At 38.1% G+C, this 25948-nt stretch overlaps 1 protein-coding gene across 5 annotated transcripts in view; it reads left to right on the forward strand.

The window, feature by feature from the left end:
• Positions 1–25948, forward strand: part of LOC116512390 (threonylcarbamoyladenosine tRNA methylthiotransferase-like) — a 342750-nt gene that overhangs the window by 308442 nt on the left and 8360 nt on the right. For 3 of the 5 annotated variants that reach the window (XM_032222856.1, XM_032222857.1, XM_032222858.1), the window contains 2 exons: positions 2872–2955; positions 4595–4759. In XM_032222856.1, the coding sequence (XP_032078747.1) occupies positions 2872–2955; positions 4595–4759 (249 nt within the window). Of the gene's footprint in view, positions 1–2871; positions 2956–4594; positions 4760–25948 lie in introns of those variants that run through there. The other 2 variants (XR_004255878.1, XR_004255879.1) reach the window with 1 other exon arrangement.

Here is a 25948-nt window from a genome sequence, read left to right on the forward strand (position 1 = left end):
ACTGCAAAGACACTGCATTGCAATGTGTATTTTGTAAAGCTTTCCTGGTTAAAACCATATCCACAGTGATATCTCCTTGTTGAAGAACAATCCAGTGCTTGTTTTCCCTGGATGACAGTGGAAGACTGTTAATAATTTAATGTATGCACTGTCTCCATGATTTTAGTCTTTTAATTTTGATTCAGATTGTAATATTGGGTTGTTGTTCAGCATCTGACAGATACGTTCTTGTGAATATTTTTAGACTCCAGTGTGAGGTCTAGCAAATGGGGTTGTCAAAATGAGCCAGGAACATTTAAAATACTGCAAGAAAATCTATTCTAGTAACATCGATATTGGTGGTCTTGATTATTTTTCTCCCCTTTGTGGGCAGTGCTGAAAAATAGTCAAGCGGTCACATCTAAAGGATGGTTGCTGTAGCCCTCTCCTTCGCTCCCTCCTCTTGAAACAGTTGTACAAAGAACTTATCAAAAAAAGAAGATAATATCCAGGTCTTTTAAGATATACTGTATCAATGTTACTACCATGGAAAAGGCTCTGTAAAGCAATTCCTTTTCTCCAGCATAATAATTCTAAGAGTTATTAATAGAGCGATCTAAGATTTACAATGAAGGGGTTCTTTTGGCAGTGGAAATTAGTTTTAGTTTTAAAAATGAAAAATTGTATTCAATTGTATTCAAGTTGATTAGTTGAATTAATTACTGTTAGTTGAAAGAATTACACTCTATAATCTAAATAGCATTCATATCTTAAAGCCATGGAGAATACAGAATAACAGAATTGGAAGGGACCTTGGAGGTCTTCTAGTCCAACCCCCTGCTCAGGCAGGAAACCCTATACCCATGATGGCGAACCTATGGCACATGTGCCAGAGGTGTCACGCAGCTCCCTCTCTGGGGGTACATGAGCCATCGGCACAGTTCAGCTCCACTGTGTATGTGCATGCACCTCCCACCAGACAGCTGGTCTTTCGGTCTCTGCCACACATGCGCGATGGATGGGGCACGTGCAGGGGGCTGCGTGCGCATGTGCGAGGGAGCTGGGGGCACATGCATGGGCGATGCATGCACATTCCTTTTTGGGGGTTCGGCTGCATGCTTGCACTTTGGGCACTCAGCCCAGAAAAGGATAGCCATCACTGCCCTATTCTATTTCAGATAAATGGTTGTCCAATCTCTTCTTAAAAACATTCAGTGTTGGGTCACTCAAAACTTCTGGAGGCAAGTTTTAGAGGCAGGACAAAAAACAAAACATGAGAATTAATCAAGGAAAGAAGCAACCTGGAATTAAGGAGAAAGTTCCTAACAGTGAGGTCAACTAACCAATGGAACAGTTTGCCTTCAGGTGATATTCAGCCAGTCCTGACAGGTTCTGGAGAACCAGTAGTGGAAATTTTGAGTGAGGAGGGAATGGGGATTTTGCAGTATCCTTCCCCTGCCATGCCCACAAAGCTATGCCCACAAAACCAGTAGTAAAAAAAATTAAATCCTATCACTGCATCAGAAGTTGTGGGTGCGTCATCTCTGGAGAAACAGCTTGAGTAGGGAGTTGAGCTAGAAGACCTCCAAAGTCCCTTCCAGATCTATTTTGATTTATTGTTTTAAGTTGTTCCACTGGTTAATTGTTCTGTCAGAAAATTTCTCCTTGGTTCAGGTTTGCTTCTCTCCTTGATCAGCTTCCACCCATTGCTCCTTGTCCTGCCTTCAGGTGCTTTGGAGAATACGTTGACTCCCTCTTCCTTGTAGCAACACCTGAAATATCGGAACATTGCCATCATGTCACCCCTAGTCCTTCTTTTCATCAAACTAGATATATCCAATTCCAGAAACTGTTCTTTATGTTTTAGCCTCCAGTCCCCTAATCATCTTTGTTCTTCTTCTCTGCACTCTTTCTAGAGTCTCAACATCTTTTTACATTGTGGCAACCAAAACTGGATGCAGCATTTCAAGTGTGGTCTTACCAAGGCATTATCAAGTGATATTAACATTTCATGTGATCCTGATTCTATCCCTTTGTCAATGCAGCCTAGGACTGCATTGGCTTTTTTGGCACTAAGACATTGCCTTTTTTGACACTACTGGCTCATATTTAAGTGATTGTCCATTAAGACTCCAAGATCCACCTCACAGTTAGTAATATTAAGCCAGGTACCACTTACACTACACCTGTGCATTTGGTTTTTCTTGCCTAAATATAGAGCCTTATTTTTCACTATTGAATTTCATTTGTTAGATAGTGTCCAATGTTCAAGTCTGTCAAGATCCTTCTGCATCTTAAGCCTATCTTCTGGAGTGTTCCACATCTATCCCCTCCTCCAAATCATTGATGAAGATATTGAAGAGTACTAGGCCTAAAAGTACTTGGCCCAAGAGCCACACTGCATAGGTCCCTCCATGTAGATGCAGTTTCATTGAGGATTATATGTTGAGTGTCGTTGGTCAGCCAGTTACTAATCCATCTGGTAGTGATGCTGTCTAACCCATATTTTTCTATCTTATCAAGTAGTAGGTTGTGGTCCACAGTTTCCTGCCACTGTGGAGGAAGCTGTCATCACCGTGTTTTCTCTGGAGCATAAGCCAAGATGATTAACTTACAGAGCTAATTGGTTCAGCTTTCCAATACAGCTAGAAGCAACACAGTGTTAGGGAAATAAAAGAGTCGCATCAATCTCAGATCACTGCATCCCTTATATGTAAAAGGGGGCCTTAATCTCTTATCTGTCCAAATGATAATTAGATGTAATAGGTTTTTTTTTTCCTCCAGTGGCTATTAAATTATTTCACATCAACCTGATAATTGCATGAGTAAGGGGGATTTACAATAGCATCTTTTCACTCACTGCTACTTGCATTTTTTTTTATTATTTCACAGATTGGGGAGAGACAGAAAGTGCTTGTTACAGAAGAATCCTTTGATTCCAAATTTTATGTTGCTCATAATAAATTCTACGAACAGGTAACATTTTTAAAAAGAAGAAAAAAGATTGTCCTTTTTGTCATCCTTAACTGTAACTGTCATACAAAGTAATGTTCACGAATTTGATACCTAGTTTCCACCAACCCTTTGACTGGAGCTGTTAAACACATTTCTCCAGGTTGCAGAAAATAGATTAATAGAAATGATTTTCCTATTAATTGATTTCCTCTAATTTTTTCATTAAAAAATACACCTCTCATGTTAAGATATCTCTATTTAAATTATTATTTAGATTCTAAATAATTAGAAACATGGAATCAACTTCTAATTGGAGAAATATTTTGTGGTTCACTGCTAGCAGTAACAATAGCAAGAGCACGTGTATAAGAGACTTATATACTGCTTCATCGTGCTTCACAGTCCTCTCTACAGAGGTAGCATTTACAGAGATAACATATTGCCCCCAACAATTTGGGTCCTCATTTTACCAATCTCAGAAAGATGGAAGACTGAGTCAACCTTGAGTCAGTCAGGATCTAACTCCAGGCAGATTCCAAAGAAAAACAATTACCAACCTAATCCAAAGGGAGACTCCCCCCCAAAAACGGAGACACAGAACAGGACAACGGCATTGCCCTCCTCCCTTACATCAAAGGCCCCACAGATAAAATCAGCAAAATTCTCCACAAACACAATATCAAGACAGCCTTCAACACTGACCAAAAAATAGCCAACATCTTAAGAAACCCCCAAAGACAAAATCCAGCTAGAAAACCAAGGAGTCTACGAAATACCATGCAAAATCTGCCCTGCAACATACATAGGACAAACGAACAGGAGAATAAATGCACGCATCACAGAACACAAGAACGCAGTAAGAAGAAAAGAAAAAACTTCCTCCCTTTTTCAGCACCTTAAAGCTACAGGACGTGAAATTAATTGTGAAGGAACCAGGTTAATCTCCAAAACTGAACACGTCAACAAGAGAATAATTATGGAAGCTATCGAAATAGAGAAACACCCCCACAACATGAATAAACGTGATAATACCTCCCATCTGGAAACCAGCCCTAATCAACAAACGAGTCCCACCCACCACCCAGGCCATTACAACATTAAGCAACAATGGACACACAGCCAGCACCAATCAGCACCAATCTACCAATCATGATACAACCACACAACCAATCATTCTACTTACTGAAACAATGCCAGCGCTCCACACCCACCCACCAAGATTTATAGAAAGACAGCAGCTCCGACCACACTTTAAGCCCAAAACCCAGCCTGAAGATGGCGAGTGAGACCTTGCCGAAATGTTGCCAAGAAAATCTCAATCTTACACGGGAAAAGACCCAAATACAACAAGACCAGCATACCTACACCAGTGAAAATCTACGAAAACATGCACACACTCACACACACACACAAACAAAATTATATACATGTTAAAATCTTAAGCATCATTAATATTATAATTATCAATAAAATGATGAAATGGTTTATATAGAAAAACTTTTAAAAATTTCTAATATTGTATAGGTTTCTGTTATGGCAAATGTTATCAAATGTTAAGATACCACATGGCATGATTTATGTTTATCTTCCTTTTTGAATGTAAAATCATAAGCACTTTTCAAAGTATTAGGAAAAATAATCAATATATTTTCTTTTAAAGATTCTTGTACCAAAGAACCCAGAATTCATTGGTAAGATGGTGGAAGTGGACATTTTTGAAGCAGGGAAGCATTTTATGAGAGGACAGCCAGTATCAGAGGCCACGGTGTTCACTCCATCCATCAGAAGGCCCTTTGCTCGAGGAGAAGTTTCTGGTTTAACAGAGGTGAGTAGTACACTTTCTTACCCCTTATACTTAACTCAAAAGAGTCATTCTTAAGTCATTCCAATTCAGTTGGCATTAGTCATTTTTGTTGTTATTGTTGTTATATCTATGTGTGCTTGAATTCTAAAAACAATTAGAATTTTTAAAATGTAAGTTTAGTATGTCGGGCTTGGAGAAACAATAGTAATTTCAATCTTATTTCTAAAATATGAGATGAGTATTTTTTGAAAAGATAAATATAAATACCTCTAATGCTTACCCAATATTATTTTGTTTTTCTGAACTTAACAGCCATTGGACATACTATACATTTCCTAGGTATCAGCCACTGAGCTTTCTTGTTACCTCAAATGGCTGTTTATCTTCTTGTTTTTAGGTTGCTAATAATAATATACAGTAACTCATTCCAGTTCAGTTACAGGCATAATATTTGGGCATGGATCTCAATAGGAATAAAAAGAGTGCAGTACCTTAATTGTTATGGCTTGTCACACAGTCAGTCAAATGTTTAGACTGTATTTGACATTTTTATCCACCTATCAAGTCCTTATTGTTATTATTATTTAAATCTCTTTATGGTATAAACATTGTCGTTTTCTTTCAATTTGTCATGTTGCCCAAGCTGACATCCATGGTCAATAATAATTTCAGAGAGGTTATGCTCAGCCTGTATTATTACTCCCATTCTAAGATTGTCTAGTCTTTGAGCTGTTTTTCTACCCCCTTTTCTGGCTGAAAGACTGGTTTTTTAATTGATTATGTGCCATCAAGTCAGTATTGACAAATAAACATTCTTCAAGGTGTTCTGTAACCACCATGGCCCTTTAATATTTATGGTGATGCACCCATTGCCTCTGTAAGCAAGTCCCTCCACTTTGTTCTTGGTCATCCTCTTCTCTTTCCTTCCACCTTTCTCAGCATTATGGATTTGTCAAGGGTTCCAGATCTTTGCATCATATATCCAAAATATGATGATTTGAACCTGGTCATTTTTGACTCAAGCTCGTTTTAGAACCACGCATTATTTCTGCAGCATGCTGGATAATTAGGAAAGCCAAATAATATGAAAAAAGCATCTTGATTTAGGACTCTAATCTGCATTTGGATAACCCGAAGTATTGTTTTTCTAGCATGTGTAATTAAGACTGTTGTGCTGTACTTTGAACACTCTATGTCCTTTCTTTGGAATTGTTTGGACTGACCTCTCCCATCTGTTGGACGTTGTGTTGTTTTCCAGTTTTGCTGGTATAGTTTTATTTTTTATTTCTTCTCTCTTTTTTTAAGATTCTCCATCATATTCCAACTTGGTAATAACCAGAGTCCTGATCTAACTTAATCTTATGGGATTAAAGGTTCTTGTAAACAAGCAATATCTTCTAAAGTATCTTGAACGTTGACCTCCTACTGCATAGAATTTCAGTATATTCCTCCTTAATTTGATCTTCTTTGAATCAGTTACTGCCTCCCATTGGCATCCTTTAGTATATGAATCTGTAGTTGGAACGTTATTCTGAATTTGGAGAGCTTTTGAAACCTTTCCATGTTTTCTGTATCTGTTTCTATCTACAGATGCTTTTTGCCTCTTCTAATACCTCTCTGACATTTTTTTTGTTATGACTCTTCCAGATTTCTTCATTTTGGGTTTTTTTTTGTTTTTTGTTTTGGCTTTGGCTTCTTTTTCCCTCTTGGCAATTGTTCATTATCTGTTCTGACATCCAATTTCCTTCTTTTGGGTCTTGTGTCTTTGGCAGTCTTTTTTCATTCATTTTTTCATTCACATTCATCCTTAGCAACTTATTTGATTTCATTCTACAGATCTTCTAGTTATCAATGAGATTTAGGGCAGCTGTCCTCAGCCCCCAGTCTGTGGCCCTGTATTGGGGTGCAGCCCATTGGGAACTGGGCCAGCAAATGATGGTGAGCTCAGGAAACTCAATTTACCCAAGTGGCGGGCACACATGCAAAACCATCCCCTCTCTCCACTCACCCTTCCCCCAGTGCCACTGCTGGTCCACAAAGCTGGAAAGCCTGTGGACCACTGACTTAAGGCTTCAAAGCAATTCCTGATGTTCTCCTTGAAAATAGTAGTCATATGTTCAAGTTCCAAAATAGTAGTCATATATTCAAGTTCCAATCATGAAAACTGGTTGATTTTTGTTTTTCCATTTCATCTTGGAACCTACACATTAGCAGGTTGTGATGTGTTCTAGTTAATCCTTAACGGCATTTTGCTGTTATATTTGTGTTCTTCCACATCCTTATACCAATAATTGTCAATTTGATTTCTGTGTTGCCCATGATGATCTAGATGTATATCAGCATTTTAGTTGTTTGAAGATGTGTTTGTTTGTTTGTTTATTGGATTTATATGCCGCCCTTCTCCCAAGGACTCAGGGCAGCGTACAACATAAAAAAAAACACATATTATAAAAGTTAAAAAAAAATAGATAGAGTGTCCAAAAAACAAACCCAATTAAGATTAACAATAACATTTAAAATTCGATTAAGATTAACAATTAGTAGTGAAGAAACCATTGGCTTGGCAAAAATTCATGTCATTCTCCTACTTCACTTGCTTTTCCTAGATTGTACAACCCATCTATTTTTAGCTTCTCACTATTTCCAACCTTGGAAGCTTCATTCCAAAGTGACATAGAATGGATGGAGCTGAGAATTTTTGTCAGTTATGCTAACTTGCAAACCAGTTTGTGATTTTTCAGAACTACCAGTCAGAAATGTATTTTTAACAGTATCATTTCTCTAAAGATTGACTGGGATCTTTGTATAAAAGTACATTAATTGTACTTAAGAGGTTATTCAGTACTCTACATGAAACATTCCATCTGCTAAACAGAGAGAAATCAAATTAGCATTCATAGTGCAACCAGAATTATGGATCTCATCCTCAAGTGTCAGTTACTACAACTTATCCAGTGAAATTAGATAGGATAGGAGGAATCTTTGGGTGCTTGTACTTTAATTTATTAATGTAAAGTTGAGAGTTTCTCTCATAAAATATTCAACAAAATTGAATGTTCAATGGTAACAACTCTGTCTCTTTAGTCCACGGGTGGGCAATTAATTTTCCCCAAGAGGACATTTGAAAAATTGTGACTGTTGTGGAGGGCCAAAACAGTAGGCTGAATTTAATTCTGCGCAATATTAATTGTATCACTTTATAAAAAGCAGTAAATTATATGGTTTTGATTAGCTGCTATTGATAAGAATACATGTTACGTCTTGATTTTTAATTTCCGATTGGCCTCACACAGGTCAGACAGGGATAGCCAAAGGTCTGGATGTGGCCTGGAGGCCATAAAATGCCCAGGTCTGCTCTAGTCTGAGATGTGAAAATAAGGATGATATAATATATGCCACTCATGGATTACTAGCGTGATATGTAAACCCAGCCATTATTTCCAGAACTGCCTAATGATTTAAACCAGAGCTCTCTGATTCAAGTCCTGGTTATGGAGTACTTTCATCTTCTCTTTCAGACTTAGGTTCCCAGAATAAGTGTGATAATTTGAGCTTCCTGGGAATTAGTTCACAGTAAGATCTTCAAACTGCTTTTCTGGAACTTTCAAAATTTAGGTTTCAGAGACATCTGTTTCATCTTCAAATGGAGAGTTCTCCAAAAACACATGAAATACCTCTGCTAGTTTCCTCCCTCAGCTGTTTCTCTCAGTAATAAATAGTGCACAAGCAGTGATAATGTTAAAAAAAAAAAACAATCCCAGTGTTTGTAAGTATTGTTCAGAGACAGCACTCTGACACACAAATACTATATGTATACACACATACACAAACACAATATTTTGACTAGAAGCTATTTAAAGTTAAAAATCTGAAGCCCAGAACACCAAAACAAATCCACCCATATAATTTAGCCTTTGTTTGTCAATGTTATCTCAGCCTGAACACTTTAGTTTTTGCACATTAACTTCCAAGGTAGCATGAGTTAATGAATTGTCGCCTTTCATTAAGGCTGAGTGGCTTTTGGTTAATGTAAGTTAGCAACTTTATTAACTCCAAGTGGGGCCTTAAATACATGAGCAAAGTAACTTGTTGCTCACATTATCACATTTAAGAAACCATCTTTTATTAAAATAATGATCGTACCTTACTAAAATGTTTCAACATCACTGCATTATTTCACTATTTTTAGATCATTATTTCTGAACAATTGGTATCTGTTTGAAATCCATGTAGAAGAGTCTCTAATTTAGTGCTAGGTATCCCACTAATACTCAGTACACCCAGATTATTTTGGTACAGGAAGCTGGATTCTGCAACTATCCTAGGTTAATTCAGAGGAGCGTTCCTGTTGGCAAATGCATCAAACTATGCGCTGTGTTTGCTTTAGTTTAGTAGGGCGTAATGTTATGTTGTGTTCCATATCAAGCTGCAGGTGACTTATAGATTCTTCTGGGCCTGGCTGCTGAACAGTCAGCTGTATCAAGACACCTGGATTTCCACTTGTTTCATTTAGCTGTAATTCCTTGTACTGGGTTTGTTTGGAAAGTGCTAAGGGGCAGTGAACCTTCTCTTGAGGACCATTAAAAGCTATCTTGGGAGTAGTAAGATCAGTCTAATGGAGCTATATCTCTGTGTTGAATAGCATATGGAGCAACTAATTCTTGATATTGTTCTATATAACCTCTTTGTTAGAGCTCTTTTAAAATCCATAGCACTTTCTTGGTTTTATTTCTTTTAAAACACAAATATTTCATCATTCGTCAATCATTAAAACATCGAAGTACAATTTTTTTGTATGCCCCTCCCTCCCTCCACCCCCATAGCACTTTCTTGATACATGTGGTGGCAGTGGTTAAGCTCACAGAAAATTCTAAATCCAGTTGAAGGCCAAGAACATCCAATCATCTGGACTCTAGTTCATAATGTCAAGCTTGCACAGATGTGTTCAGTAATTGAACGAGGAAACTGAGGTGGACATTTTTACATAACCAGGACAAAACCATTCCGGGGGTGGTGGGGAAGGAAACTAATAGAAGAAACAGGACAAATGACGAAGAGAAAGAAAGGGGCAGAACAGGTAGACTCAGGAAAACAAAACAAATTAACACAAAGTTTCTGGGACCATTCAATATATTAAACTCTGGTTTTCTGTACCAATGTCTGTTGCATAAACCACTTTTGGCTGGATTCACACATCACATTGTTGTACATCATCAACTACAAATCACTTTACTAGGTTTACACAGTTTATTAAACCAACATCAAACATGATGCACAAAGCTTATTATGGTGTGAATTTAGTCATTAAATCTGTTTCAAGAAAGAACTGTTGTCTAGCCTGCCAAAATACAAAAACACTAGCTAGATTAATCACTCATAAATCTATTTGCAAAACAACCCTGACAATAAGAGACATTAAATGTCACTTCCTTTAATGTTGTCACCTGCTGGGACTTTGGAAGCACTCCTTCTCCATAGTGGCCCCTGCCCTATGGAACACAATTCATCCTCAAATCAGGCAAACCCCTAATTCTTCTTGCCTTCTGGAAGGCCTTGAGCTGGCTGTTTCCTCAGGAGTGGGGCTGGAGCCTAAAAAAAGCCAGGTGTTGATATATAGAGAAGTCTTTGCTTTGGGGGCCTGGAAGATTTTTTTTAATTATTGTTAATCTTCTTTCATATAATATTATTGTTTTTAAGCTACCCACGTTATGATATATAATATGGGTGATCATATAAGTCAGGGATCCCCAACCTCTGGTCTGTGGACTGCAGTGACGTGCGGTGAGCTTCATGGCCGGTGAGGCAAGCGCGAAAGCCCCGCCGAAACCCCGGCGCCGCATCCGCCATAGAGAGGGACACATCCCGCTCTATGGCGGACGCGGCACCGGGACTTTAAAGCCCTGCCGCCGGGGCCATGCCGCCACTTTAAAGCCCTGCCGCCATGTCCGCCACTGGACTGACACTGGTCCGCGACATGCCAACAACGGGTCTGCACAAACAAGTGAAGCCCCATCCATGGAAAGAAAAAGCTTTCTCCATGGAACCGGTCCCTGATGCCCAAAATGTTGGGGGACAATTGATATATAAGTATTTTAAATGAACAAACAAAAGAGAAAGAGAGAGATGATTGATGTCTATGACTTTATTAGTTAATTTCCCTATAGTCATTATTGTAATCCAATGCTAATCACTTCTCTGATGTGCCATATTATATATGCTGTATAAACTATGAGAAACTATAAGACGCCAATTTGTAATTCCTTAAAACAATCTTTATTGAAATTGAAGGAGTGCCGCCTTTGTGAGAAGCATATGCTGTTAGTAAATTCATAGCTGGGGTGGGAACAGCAGATAATAAATATATTGTGCATTAAAAAGGAAAGAGAAGCCAAAATAATTATTAAAAACAACAGGAAAGAAATGGTTTTGATAAGAAGCTCTGACGCTGAGGTGATCAAAGTACATTGTTCAAATGTAACATTGGCATCCCTTAGCTTCTGATAACTGTTTTTTTTTAAATTAAATAAGAATATAGAATCCCAACCAATGTTTGTAGGATGCTGGGGCTGGGGATATTGTTCTTCAGACAAGGTGTTTTTATTTTCTGCAAGAAAAATAGCTAGAGCCCAATTTTGGAATTATAAGTGTCCTGGAAGCACTTATGTTGCCTTTTGCGTGTTGCCAAATGGACCTATTTTCTACCATGTAGATTTCACTACTTTATATATTTTAGAAATAACGCTGGGTTGCCATGCTGAAACTGGCAGATATGCACTCTTGAGTGGTTGCATACATCAATGGCTTGCCATGTAGAGTAGCCTTATTTAATTTTGATTTTTGTGCAATTGCTACATTGTGCAAACGGGCTGTAGCTAATTTGGAGACTGCACCAACTTCTTGTTGTTGCAGGAAGTTACAATGTGTGTTATCATTGCTATTTCAAATATCTGCAAATGTTAAATAATGTCGTGGACTACTCAAACTATATATTCAGTTACAACTATTTAAAAATCAGTATTTTTTCATCATTAATAACATCTGCAAATTGACTGTTTAAATAAAGCTTGAACATTAAGTCTATTTGTAATACCAATAGAGTATAATATGAAAACCATGTTGAATTTTAGCTCAAAGCTAAATTGAAGTTAACTGTTTTGATCGGTTCCACCACAAAACCGCGGTAGACAAAAGCGCGCTCAACGAAAGCGCGTACGTGACGTCATCACAGCGCGACGAAAACATCGCACTGTGAGCGGTAAATTTAAAATTAAAGCGAAAACCTTACCCTAACCCCCCCAAACCTAACCCTAAACCTAACCCTTAACCTAACCCTAAACCTAACCCTTAACCTAACGCTAAACCTAACGCTAACCCTTAACCTAACGCTAAACCTAACCCTAACGCTTAACGTAACCCTAAACCTAACCCTAACCCTTAACCTAACCCTAACCCTAAACCTAACCCTTACCTTTATGTGAATCGGCTTGCTTTAATTTTATTTTAATTTCAATTAAATTTATTTTTAATTTTTTTCGTCGCGCTGCTGATGACGTCAGGTACGCGCTTTCGTCGAGCGCGGTTTTGTCTACCGCGGTTTTGACGGGTCACGGTTTTGATCATCTAACCAAGCTTTTAGAGTAAAGTATGTATATAAAGTATACATACTTTATACATGCTTTTAGAGTAAAGTATGTATATAGAGGGACAGGGTGTGTCAGTGGCTAAGGCACTGAGCTTGTCGATCAGAAAGGTCGGCAGTTCGGCAGTTCAAATCCCTAGCCCCGTGTAACAGAACTCCTGTTATTTGTCCCAGCTTCTGCCAACTTAAAAGGTTTTTAATCCAGTTCAGTGTTGTTTATCCTAATTATGAAAGGTTAGTCACTCTGGGTGATACATCATCACATTAATATTTTGAATAATTAATTAATATTACAGGAATATTAGAGGAAATTTAAGGATCTAGATGCTTTCAATAGATGTCTTATATAATCATGTGACCACAGTATGTGGCTACGACACCTGGTGGTTTGTTAGGATTTTTAAAATATGACATGTCTTTCAAGTGTTCTATGCCTAGAGAATATCTTTGTTTAGTTTTGAAAAATATGTTCCATAGGTATTCAGTTAAAAGGGGCTGCTACCATCAAAGACCATGCTATAAAGCTATCTTGAAAGACTCTGGCTGAATCATCAGAGAAGAACGCTGCTGCTCTGACATGATTTCATGAGAAATCTCAGTTGTACATAAAAATAGCAATTGTAGCTTAAAACTTTTTATATGTTCATCTTGAGTCATAATCCTAGATTCCTTAATATGCCTGAAATATTTTTACACTTGAAATAGCTGTATCTCTGGAATTAATTTTTTACTTGGTTTGCTTAACGTAACTCACTCCAGATGTATTTTACCCTTTGGATGAACTAATTCTGCCTGCTTGTTCATCTACCATTAACATTATTTTCCATAGCTTAATCCCCAGATTCTCCATTCGAATTGGCATTTGTTGCCATTAGAACAATAACAGCAATAAAATAAAATAAAATCAATCTCCAATTACAGAATGTTATTTTTGATGTTTGGGATGCTGGTAGTATTATATCCTAGAGAGAGCAAAATTATAAAAAGTAGTAGAGCAAAAAACCCCACTCTTTGTTGGTTCATGAGGAAAAAGATTCAATCTATGATTTGGTAACATTTGTTTTAGGCCCAACCAAAAATGACATAAAATAAATATGCATGATCCAGGCTTTTCAGAAATTCAAGACATACAAAAGCAGGAACACTAATCCCAATGTTTGAGCTATAGATTTGCCAATGCCATGTTACCTTAAATAAGACATTCCCTATTTTACTCTTTGTATAATGTGCAACAGCAGAAAGTTTAGTTTAATTCAAGAAAAGTTCTTGGAAAGGGTTGGTCTGTAATAATTTTTGAACTTTGTTGTGAGGACAGCCAATGTAATATATAAACTATGGTTGTGGCTTACCAAAGCTTTATCCAACTAGGTGCCTTCCAGTTTTGATGGGACTTTAACTCCCAGCAGTGCAATCACAAGAACTATTAAAAATAGATATATAAATAGGAAGTATCTTTTGGGTCAACTTCAGCTCTTATTGACTTTGTGGATCATTGGTGTGGTTTTCTAGGCAGAAATATGAAAGTACTTGGCAGGGCTTCCAAGATTTTGGTGTTTTGTTTTGTTTTATTTTCAGACTTGTCTACTATCCTGGGATTTTCTTATGGTTTCCTGTTCTGACCCCCTCCTCTGTCCCGTAACAAATGCCGAGACAAGCTTAGCTGGAATGCCACAACACTTTATTAGCAGGTCTATAAATCTCCGACAGATACAGATAACAGCTTCTCCAGCGTTGATAATTAAATTGAATCCTGCAAACAGCCTCCTCCCAAAGTCTCTCTTTATATACTATCTTGAGAGAAGCCTAATTACAACCACCTGGGTCCAATTATCTTCTGTATCTGCGTAGTTGTTCTCTGCGTCTATTTGCCTGCCGTTGCCGGGCATCCAGGACCAACTCCCTTGTCTCCTCCCCACTGCTCCAAGGTCTGACGTCAGGGGCACACTCCCTTTGGATTTTACCACTGCTCCATGCCTCAGGTGCCTCCTGATGGCCAGCCAGCCTCTCTGGTCCCTGCTTGGAGTCGGAACCCTGTCCAGGGTCCTCAACATCTTCCAGAACCAACTCATAGGGCCCCTCGCTGTCGGAGTCTGTTTGCAGCTCCAACGGCTCCTGCTGGGCCACAACAGTTTCCCATCCATGTACTAATTAGGTCTAACCCTACTTCCCTTTTCAAAATCAGCTAAGCAAGGATCTAATTAAAAAACAGTCAAAAGTCATAATTAGTCTAGCTAAAGGGTAGATATGAACACACTGGCATATACCTTCTCAAAATTAGAAGGGTTATATGAACTATGCTCTGTTGAAACCAAAAATCCAATTAAAAATAATAGTCAAATAAACCCTAACCTTCCATAAATTCACATCAATTCTTTTGAGTGGTAACTTGATTTTAAATAGACCAATTATAAAATGTTTATTAGGGCCTTCCCTTTTCATCTCATAATTTTTTGGCTTCAAAAAGTTTGACTTAGCTCCCAGTAGAGCAGTCATTCAGAAATATTTTATAGTGATCAATTTATAACCATCTATTCCATGCCATTGAAGCTTTCAAATCGTATATGTTTAAGACACTGATATTGCCACTGCAAAAATTCAGAATACCTAAAATAATTCCTGTTTTATCTCAGTAATGAAAAGCTATGTCCATATTCTGAATTTTACAAGCAATGATGATGGTTTAACCCTTAAACTTTGGTTTAACCTTATACAATTTTAAATTTGTGGGCATTTTCGAGAGAAATAAAAGCTACGTAAGAACATAGTATTCAAAGTTGACTGATACCCATAAAATCAGTGACCAATTATAAAATGTTTATTAGGGCTTTCCTTTTTCATCTCATAATTTTTTGGATCCAAGAAGTTTTTAGTTTCCAGTAGGAGTCATTCAGAAATGTTTTATAGTAATCAATTGCATCTATTCCATGTCATCGAAGCTTTCATATTACATGTGTCTAAGATACTGGTATTGCTGGTATAAAAGGAAAAGATTTATATAATCTGAAAAAGACCCAGAATGTAAACATTAGCTGCTTTACCTAAATCAGACCATGTAGCTCGATATTAATTCTAGTACTTCAAGTAGCAGCAAAGCTTCCGAATGGGCACTTTTCCCAGCCATGTATGGAGCATCAGAGATTTAATGCTGGCCATTATGTGTGCAGAATTCATGCTCTTATCACTAAGCTTACACATCCTTCCCTAATTTTCTAAATGAAATATTTTTTCAGAACTTCCATCTATTTTTTTTTTATTGTGAAGCTACCATGACAGTTTTTAACTGTATGTGTGTAGCGACATATTTGAGTATCATTGGAGTAGCACGAAGTGAAGACACCTTTTAGTGAGTTCAACTCCAACAGACTTTGTGGACAAGTCCATACAGTTTTCTTGACAATACAAGAGTGATTTGCCATTGCCTTCTTTTGGGATGTTTTTCAACTTTGGTCTGAGATTTTCTGGTGATTTCCAAGAAAGTTAAAGGTTTAGCCTTGTATGGCTACCCCACTTACAGTAATGTATTGAGCTTACACTATCATTCCGTTGGGTGAAGCAATTGTAATCCAAGTACTGTACAAGTTGTAAATCAGTGCCTGATTTCTGGGAGATTTGCAAATACTTTTTTCAAGACATTTAGACTTTGTCCTCTTTTCAATCTGAACTGAACAATAATGCTCTTTGTATTAATTTTATAAATATTAGAATTCCCCTGAAGTGATCTCCCCCAAGTAGAAAGGCATGCCCAACTCATGGCTCAAGGGCTGCACGCAGCCCCAGAAAGCAGGTAATATGGCCCCAAAAGATCGTAAACATTATATGCATTATATTATATACTTTATATATGGCCCAAGATAATTCCTCTTCACTCAATGAGGCCCAGGCGAGCCAAAAAGATGGACACGGCTGATGTAGAATTTGGGCTACATAAGCAGTGACACTTGGATAACCAAGATCATTATTTAGTGTATAACAGGGGTCTCCAACTTTGGCAAGCTTGCTTGCTGGCTGAGGAATTCTGGGAGTTGAAGTCCACAAGTCTTAAAGTTGTCAAGGTTGGAGACCCCTGGACTGTATAAGATAACAATGAGTTGTCTCATTCCTCTCATTGTTTTGTGCAAGCAGATTTTAACTTTTAGACTTCCCTTTTCAAAATTATCTCAGTGAAATGGGACTTGGATCCTTGGATCTCAGTTGAGCAACAGCTAAACTAGGAACTGGTCTTTCAGAGGGTTACTATTAATCTTCAGCTCGAAATGGCAGTAGAAAAAGTAAGAGCATCCGAGAAAGTAGATCATTTTCCTCCAAAGATCTCTTCGAGGAAAAACATATTGCCCATTCCTTCGGGGCTATTATGTATGTTAAGCATTAAAAAAAAATTGTGTTTATCTTCCTGGAAGATTCTTTCTTACCAGAAGAATTTTAACATGCATGTCTGCACATAAACAAAGGGGCTGAAAGTTTGGTAAGCTTGTAAGCATAGATTAATAGCTCAGAATTCCCTTGGACTTAGATTCATGCTCCCGTTTCCTTAGAGATCCCTTTAGTATTTCAAACTACTGTGGTGGTGCCTGTGTCTGAGAAAGTAACAGCCAAAAATAACATCTGAAAACATTAACTAGTCAAGGTCAAAAAGTTTTTGTACTCCTTTCTCCTCTGGGTCTGTCTCATATGGTTGTCATTTTCAACTGTCCCCTCCTATGTTTTCTTTCTTTGAACTGGCGATAAGGTGGTTTTGGCATTACCAGTTTCTATGAAACTACACAGGGTTTCATAAAAGCAATTACAAAATACAAGAGAGAACCGGCTGTCAGAATAGCAATAGCAGTAGACTTATATACCGCTTCATAGGCCTTCAGGCCTCTCTAAGCGGTTTACAGAGAGTCAGCATATTGCCCCCAACAATCTGGGTCCTCATTTTACCCACCTCGGAAGGATGGAAGGCTGAGTCAACCCTGAGCCGGTGAGATTTGAACCGCTGACCTGCTGATCTAGCAGTAGCCTGCAGTGCTGCATTTAACCACTGCGCCACCTTGGCTAAGCTTGTAAATGCAACAAGAGACTCAGCTCCTAGGAATTATATTGCCTACAGTGGCCGAGATTGTACGTATGTGATACAGGTAGATTGTTTCCAGAGTAAACATTTTAAAGGGTTTAATGTAATTAACCTGCAGAGAGAAAGAAATTCTTTATTTATTTTTTTTCTCCTTCCAGTCCTAGTGATGCATGAGTATTAAAAAAAGCATTCTTGCAAATATAATTATGGCATGCCTCTTGCTGGCTGGCTGTTACATATTGATAAGCTTATATTGCTGGCAGCTCTTTCTGTTCAGCGACTCAAGTTGGAAGAACAGGAGAAATGCTGCTTTTCACATCTGAATGGATGTTTGACTGTTTAGTTAAAAATTATATCTTGCCACGATATAGAAAAAGACAGGTTTTTTTTTTTTAAATAGTTCTGTTTATTTATTTGTTTGTTTCTGAAATGTATATCCTACATTTCCTCCAAGGGTTCAGGGCACTCTGTACCCCAATTCTACTCCCATAGCAACAACAATGTTAGTTTAGTTTAGTTTAGTTTAGTTTAGTTTAGTTTATACTTTATTTGTATGCCGCCCTTTTCCCTGGGGGGACTCAGGGCGGCTCACAATTGAAGGGAGGGGGAAAGACAGACAAGTTACAAACATAGAACCATACATCATTAAAAACACAAAACAGTCATACCATTCAAGTGGGGTTACAAGTCTTTAGCCCCAGGCCTGTTGGAACAGCCAGCTTTTAAGGGCTATGCGGAAGGCCTGGAGGGTGGTGAGGGTACGAATCTCCATGGGGAGTTCGTTCCAGAGGGTCGGAGCAGCCACCGAAAAGGCTCTCCTCCGGGTAGTTGCCAGTCGACATTGGCTGGCTGATGGAATTCGGAGGAGGCCTAATCTATGGGATCTTATTGGTCTAGAGGAGGTAGATAGGTTGGACTGAGAGGGTGACTGGCCCAGAGGCACCCAGTAGTAATCGACCATCTTAACCACTGTATGTCTATGGAAATTCTCAGTCTTCCAGGCCATGGTTGTCCCAAAGGCGCTTTTTCAAGAGGCAATTGGACTTTCTGGTTTTTCTTTGAAGATGCTTTGCGAAGAAGTGAAACATCTTCAAAGAAAAACCAGAAAGTCTGGTTGCCTCTTGAAAAAGCACCTTTGCTCAGATCCCAAACTCACATCCAGGTTTTAGAGTGAAAGTCCCAAGCCAATACAAAAGTCTGTGTATGTTTGCTATTGAAATACAGGTGGTCTTGGTTTCATTAGCATTCATTCCGAAACCATTCAGGATGTGATGATGCTAAATAAGTAGCTACAACCAGTGTTCAAAGTCCCGACTATTGCAGCACTCCTCTGGTCCTGTGATTGTGATCTGGGCAATTAGCAACTGGACATATTTCTGACTGCTGCAGCACCTTGTGGTTCCATGATCACATTTTGCAACCTTCCCTGCCAGCTTCCTACAAATAAAATCAATGGGAAAGCCAGCAGGAAATCGGAAGTTGTGTTCATGTGAGACCCTTGTTTACTGATCCCTGCATGGTCCTCACTTAAATACAATAACTGGGGGCTGTCCAATTGTCATCACTATTCAGTCACATGACATTCTTTACAACTGCATTGCATAGTGATAGAAATTCTGGTCCCAATTACTGTTGCTAAGTGGAGATGACCTGTACAAGGGAAGACCAATCTAAATGAGAGATAAACTATCCTCTTTAGCTTATACAAAACTTCTTAGAAGTCAATTTACTTCCATAAATTATAATCTTATTTGATTTCAAATTAAAAAATATGTTCATAAGCATAATTTTAATTGAATTCTTTCACAAGCTTGCTGCTCTTCTGACTTCAGATAATAAATGATATGGGTCAGATACAACATTGCTGGTGAATATGAACTATTCCTATAACCATTTTTTTAGTATAATAAATAACTGTATTTTTGGCATAACCTTTATTAAATATATATTCTATGGGTGTATCATGATAGCAGAATAAAGGAGTATATCAGAGGTGGGTTGCTCCCAGTTTGGCCCGGATCAGGTGAACCGGTAGTGGTGGCGGCGGGAGGTTCTGCCCACCCACCCGGCAAAGAAGCATCGCGCGCATGAGCGAACCGGTAGTAAAAAAAATGGAAACCCACCACTGGAGTATATATATAGGTGGAATATGCTCACCATGAATGCAATCAAATAACAGAGTTTCTTTTTGCAAGCTCAGCTATTTCTGGAAAATTTCTATAAACATGGGGTAGGATCTCAACTTTTCAATTTATGTCAAAATAGTTCCATATAAACTAGAAATCTGAACTTGCATGTGCCCTTCTTGACAGCTTCCCATAGATATTTGTTGACTGCCATGGACTGTTATTATGTATTTAACGTGTATAACGCACACATTTTTAAAGTGCTCTCTGCAAAACATCAAAATAGATGACACTTGCTCCCAACATGCTCTGAAAGTAATAGACATGATACAAAAAGGAAAACAGATAGAGTGGAAATAGGAAGCAAGCACTGGAGCAATAGCATTCTCTCCTCCTTTAGCAAAGATTGAGACACGGTTCTCTTCCATTATCGTGATACTTCAGTTTCACTACTGAGGAGAAAAGGTATCTGTTAAATCGGACAGAAATTTAAAAATGCCAGTTCCAGAATTACTGAAAGTATATAAATTGATGAAAATAAGTAAATTATGCCAACTGTCTGGCAAACATCAGATTTTTCAGTAGTTTTTTTAACGTATTTATATCCCACCTTTATTATTTTTATAAATAACTCAACATGGCGAATAGACCTCATATGCCTTCCTCCTCCTATTTTCACCATCACAAACCCCCTGTGACTGGTCCAAGGTCACCCAGCAAGCATTAATGCTGCCATTTCCAAGTGACTTGTAGGTTTCTTGGCTCTTGAATTCCCATCTCTGCTTGATTGTATGAAGCAGATGTTACCGTTTATCATCCTGTCTACGCCATACAATACTTCATGCAATACATTTATTTCTTTGTTTTTCTACTGCTCATCCTTCCGAAGGACTCAAAGCAACATGCAATGGACAATTGGAGTTAAAATCAGAAGTTCTAAAAAGTAATTAAAATACAGCTCATCTTAAGGAAGTCAGAAAGATGGGTTGATCTTGGCCATTTGTTCTTGGGTTAACGGTATATATTTATCAATCATTGAAAGGTGACATGAATCAGCCTCTTGTCAAACAACATTTTTAAGCTGTTGTAAGGAGATTCTGTGCACAATCAGACACAAGCTCATACAGATTTCAGGAAAAAAAACGAATTGAGTCATAAACAGGGCACGTTTCCTAAACTGAAGTACTTTACTTCAGTGTCTCATAGAAGAAATGTATGTAGATGGATTAGATAAGCCTAAATAAATAGTTCTTTATAAGGCTGTGAATAGATCCAGGCGTGAAGGGCAAAATTTAATTTGAAGCATGCATGAGCATGAACAAACAAAACACCTGTTGGAAATCTTAAGCGAAACCCTTCTTTTCCAGAGATTATATGTCAGCTGCTCAGGACAGCCACATGAACCCAAGAAAAGATAAGATGCGGTATGCACAACTCCGAATCATACTTTGAATCCAAATCTCATCACAGGCATACCAAATATAGAAGATTGTGACTTTTTAAGGCCTTATCTCTAAAAAACACACATTGTAGAAAACTTTCTTCCTGATAGAATATGTAGTGTTTTGGCCACTTATCACGTCGCTCAACAACAAAATAGCACCGAGGATCTTCTAACTTGCTCAGATATAGTAGTTTAATTCACAGTGATAGGCAAAGGCGTTTTGTTACACACACTAGTAGGTCCCTTCCAACTCTGCTATTGTATTGTATTGTATTGTATTTCTGTGGGATTGTTCCAGTACTGATTAGGTCAGATAAACCTTCCTTCCCTATCACAATAATTCCCAGAACTTGGTATTTCAAGTAAACGTTTCTGTTAATGACTTTTAAACTTGACTGAGCATGAAATTAAAAAAGATTCTCAAGTTACTCCCTCAGGTGCTTAGATGCACACCAGCTGGCACAGAAAGAATCTCAGCCTCTTGCAAATATTAGGAGACGCTGGAGCTATGACAGTTTGATATAAAGAAGTATGCTGCACTTAAGAGGAATCAGTGTAGCCCATTGCTGGAGGCTGTTGGGCTCATATTTGTTTGATCAATGTCTTAATGCCAGGTTGTCCATCAAGTACAATGTCGTTGGCATCTGAAATATGTTAATGATGCTAGGCCCTACAATTCCTAATTATCTGACAGATCCCTAAGAAGCCTTGCTGGCACAGGAAGAGTTATCCAATTTGGAAGGGGGGGCAGGGCAAACTTACATAGACAAAGCATATTTTTGAATCCCAGAAATCCATGAAGGACCAGGCAAGAAATGTCATTAAAAAGCCGAAAAGGAATTAGAAGGAAGTAAGAACATGAGTAAAAATCTTTGGATTGATCATGGAGGGATCAGTGATAACTGGTTGGGTAGAGTGCTAATAGCAGAAGGCAGATTGGAGAGTTTCCAAAACTACAGCTGCAGAAGAAGTAAACTTCAGGGTGAGCAGCTGGAAAGAAATTGAACAGTATTGAGAAAAGATAAGAGGTCAAAGATGTAAAAAAATATATGTTTATTCTTGAATGGGTCATACTGCAAGTTTATATCCAGTAGAAATGATCTCATGCAGAGATGGAAAAGTGATAATAAGGAACATACCACTTTATTATCCCTTGGTAAGGCCACACTTGGAATACTGTGTTCAGTTTTGGTTGCCATGATGTAAAAAAGATGTGGGGAGTCTAGAAAAATTGCAGAGAAGAGCAACATAGATGATTAGGGGACTGGAGGCTAAAACATATGAAGAACTGTTGCAGGAACTGGGTATGCCTAGTTTAATGAAAAGAAGGACTAGGGGAGACATGATAGCAGTGTTCCAATATCTCAGGGGTTGCCCCAAAGAAGAGGGAGTCAAACTATTCTCCAAAGCACCTGAGGGCAGAACAAGAAGCAATGGGTGGAAACTAATCAAGGAGAAAAAGCAACTTAGAACTAAGGAGAAATTCCCTGGCAGTTAGAACAATTAATCAGTGGGACAACTTGCCTCCAGAAGTTGTGAATGCTCCAACACTGGAAGTCTTTAAGATGTTGGATAACCATTTTGTCTGAAGTGGTGTAGGGTTTCCTGCCTAGGCAGGGGGTTGGACTAGAAGGTCCCTTCCAACTCTGTTATTCTGTTCTATTCTAAGATGGTAAAATAAAAGGTTCAAGGTGTGGACGTGAAGCCATTTGGTGAGCAGATAATTGTTTGTTAGTTTGTTTTTTTTAAAAAGGGGGAGAGGGTGATGTGGGTCAAAGGAAAATTAGGAAAAAAGAAGAGCAGTAGGAAAAGAAGATGGAGTCATTGAGGTCACCTTACAAGGCAAAATTGTGAGGAAGTGGGGAGACTGGCTGATTAGAGATACCTAGAATCGGTATGGATGAAAGAAATATGTATTGTTTCACCAGATGGCTGGCAGATGAGAAGAAACCATTACTTTTCAGAGAAGGAAATTGGCTATCTCTTTTGTTATCGTTTATTGCTAGATGATACCGTTTCTGAAAAGGAAAAGAGATGTTGACGGTAAATGACAAGGAACTAATTATTATATAGTATCATGGTATGCAACCCTCTATAATGTACTTATAACAGCTGTGCAGTGCTTTGAATTCTGTGAGGAAAAGATCCTTTGAAGGGTGGGATCGCAAAAGCAGCACCTGTCTGCAATTCATTAAAGCAGCCACATCTGTTTCAGGTTTGTATAGTTGCTGAAAAGAGGTTTATTAAGCTATTTTTTTTATTTAATTGTTCTCTTTTCCTTTACAAGTGTTTAGGTTTCTGCCAAATCTGAGATCACACCTTGTGTTTCCACACTTTCTAATACATATAGCTTTATAGATATAGCTTGATAAGAATTCGTGAAAAATTGGGTCGTGACCAACACATGCAAATCTCTATAATTTAAGCAAGGTGCATCATATGAAACAGTAAACGTGAATAAAAGTTTAGTACTACTGGTGCATATCATATCGGAATTATTCAGAAAATAATCTGAAATGCATTTGATCATTCAATACACTGGCAGTTTTAATAATTTATAATATACCTTATTAGCATAGCCTTGTGCTTCAGCTATGTTATTGCCAAAACAAGTTGAAAGACCATTGCCACTGCCTTGCCTTGTGGCTGGGGAGTTTCCTTGTCTTTGGGAATTTCCCCTCCATCCTCAAAAATAATCCATTTCCCATATTTGATTAACAAACCCCCCTTTTTAACTTGTTTCGCATATTTCTTTTTCTATGAGTTTGTTCTTTCTAACGAGTGATCATTAAATTTATGAGGCATTTCTGTTCTCTTTTCAGTTGTTTCTTTCTAAGGAAAAATGTATGTTCCGGGCTGCATTGTAAAAAAAAAAAAGATTAATAATTAAAATACCATCATTATGGGACTTTTTAAAGACTTCATGTCAGACTGTCATGTCCCATTAAATCTAAAAGTTCCATTAAGAATGAGCCTTAAGATGCCTTCAGTTTTAAGCATTAGTTATAATTTTAAAACAATTCCGGATGCAAATTTGAAAGTACGTTCTGAGTGGGGAAAAAATATGCAAAATGTTGCATCAAATCAATATAGACGCCAACTGTTATAATGTTAATATTCATATGCTTTTATCGTGGACATAGGAAATGTAGGGTAATACATTGCTAAAACGTGCTGGAGCATTCTTATGATGATGCAATTAGCACATTGATGATGCAATTAGCACATCAAACAAGTTTAGCTTTAAGATTTTATTCATAGGGTTTTTTTTCTGATAAAATTACTCTCACTTGGGTTTAGACTCTACATGAGCAGAGTCCAATGATGTGATTGGTATGACCTCTTATGATGGCATGTCTGTGAATTCTGAAGAAGAGGAAAAGATTTTCTGCAGCATGAGCTTGGCCATCTGGGAATGGAGCCGTGCCATTCCTGGCTCTTTTGTGCAGCAAGGAGAGATGTAACTGATTGGATTCAAAAGTTGGTGAATGCCATCTTGGGAGGGCATCATGATAGGTCCCCTGGAAAGAGGCAGTGGTGTGTCTACTCATGAAAAAGCTTCTCTAGTTCCAATCACATTGTTCCTTTTTAAAATGAGGTTCACCACTAAGATCAATTGGGTGCATTTCTGGACCTCCTATGAGGATTGGGAGTTAGTATTACTGTTTTACAGTAGTTCCTGATTGGAATTCTTTAGGACAAGGATGTCAAACTGGTGGCCCACGGATGTATCACATGCAGCTCCACAAAGGGAAAAAATGTTGCAAAAAGTCATGTGACAGCAACATGATCCCGCAAGTTTGGCGCCCATGGTCAAACTTTAGGAGAAGGAGAGCTTGAGTTGGTGGCCATTCCTGTATGGGGTGCTTCAGGATTTAGCTGTTTGCCCACTATCCTTTGAAGCCACTGTTAGAGGTTATCATTAGTTTGGGGTGAAGTATCATCAAATGCTGATGATACCCAAGTGCTCTACGTGTAATCAGAGATGCAGTAAAGATTCTGACCTGGTGTTTGGAAGCTATGGGGGGAAAAGGAGTGGGAGAAAAAAGTAAAGCTTAAACCCAGTAAGGTAGAAATGTTGTTTACACAAAAGACTATGTGGGTCTTCGTTGTCTCTTAGATTAATACTAGCACTTCCTCTGAAGTATCTGGTCCGTTTGGAGGTTTTTCTGAATTCTGCTAGAGCAATAGTGGAGACCATGTTCAAGGAATCAGAGGAGCCTCTGCTCAACTTCAGCTGGCGAGCCAGTTGTAGCCTTGCTTGGAATGGGAAACTTTGGCAACTCTTTAATTATTAAAGCCCTTGAGTTTGCAATCTGCATTGCACTTTACATAGGGCTGCCTTTGAAGACTATCTTGGAGTTATAATTGGTGCAGAATACTTTGGCCTGAAGTTAGTGATAAGAGTTACTACTACAACAAAGTGATCAAGAGTTTTGGGGTGTTCCATTAATTTTATTTGTTTGTTTATTAAATTTATATAGCTGACTATCTCATTATTGTGACTCTGGGCAATAAGTTAAAAATAATACAAAGCAATCAAAAAATAACCACAAAAGACATTAAAAACAATAAAACATTAGAAACATAAATTAGTGGGAGAGACCATTTGTTTTCCTAAAAGTGCAATCACTTCATAAACTCTCCACCAATAAGCATTTCTCTAGCATCTGAAAATCTATAATTTTTACTATTATTCCTTGGGGAAGCTATTTTTGTGGTTCTATTGCTCATATTCCCATATTTTTCTAACCAATTATTTATAGAGATTTTTTTTAATTTTCAATATATTGCAAATAAAATGTTCTGTGTATTACTTGAGTTATGTTTTAATTAACATCAGATCCCACAGATTAGGCCTCCTCCGGATACCATCAGCCAGCCAATGTCGACTGGCGACTCCTCGGGGGAGGGCCTTTTCTGTGGCTGCTCCAGCCCTTTGGAACGA

This window comes from Thamnophis elegans, chromosome 8 (assembly GCF_009769535.1).
Source record: "Thamnophis elegans isolate rThaEle1 chromosome 8, rThaEle1.pri, whole genome shotgun sequence".
In the NCBI taxonomy this organism is placed as follows: Eukaryota; Metazoa; Chordata; class Lepidosauria; order Squamata; family Colubridae; genus Thamnophis; species Thamnophis elegans.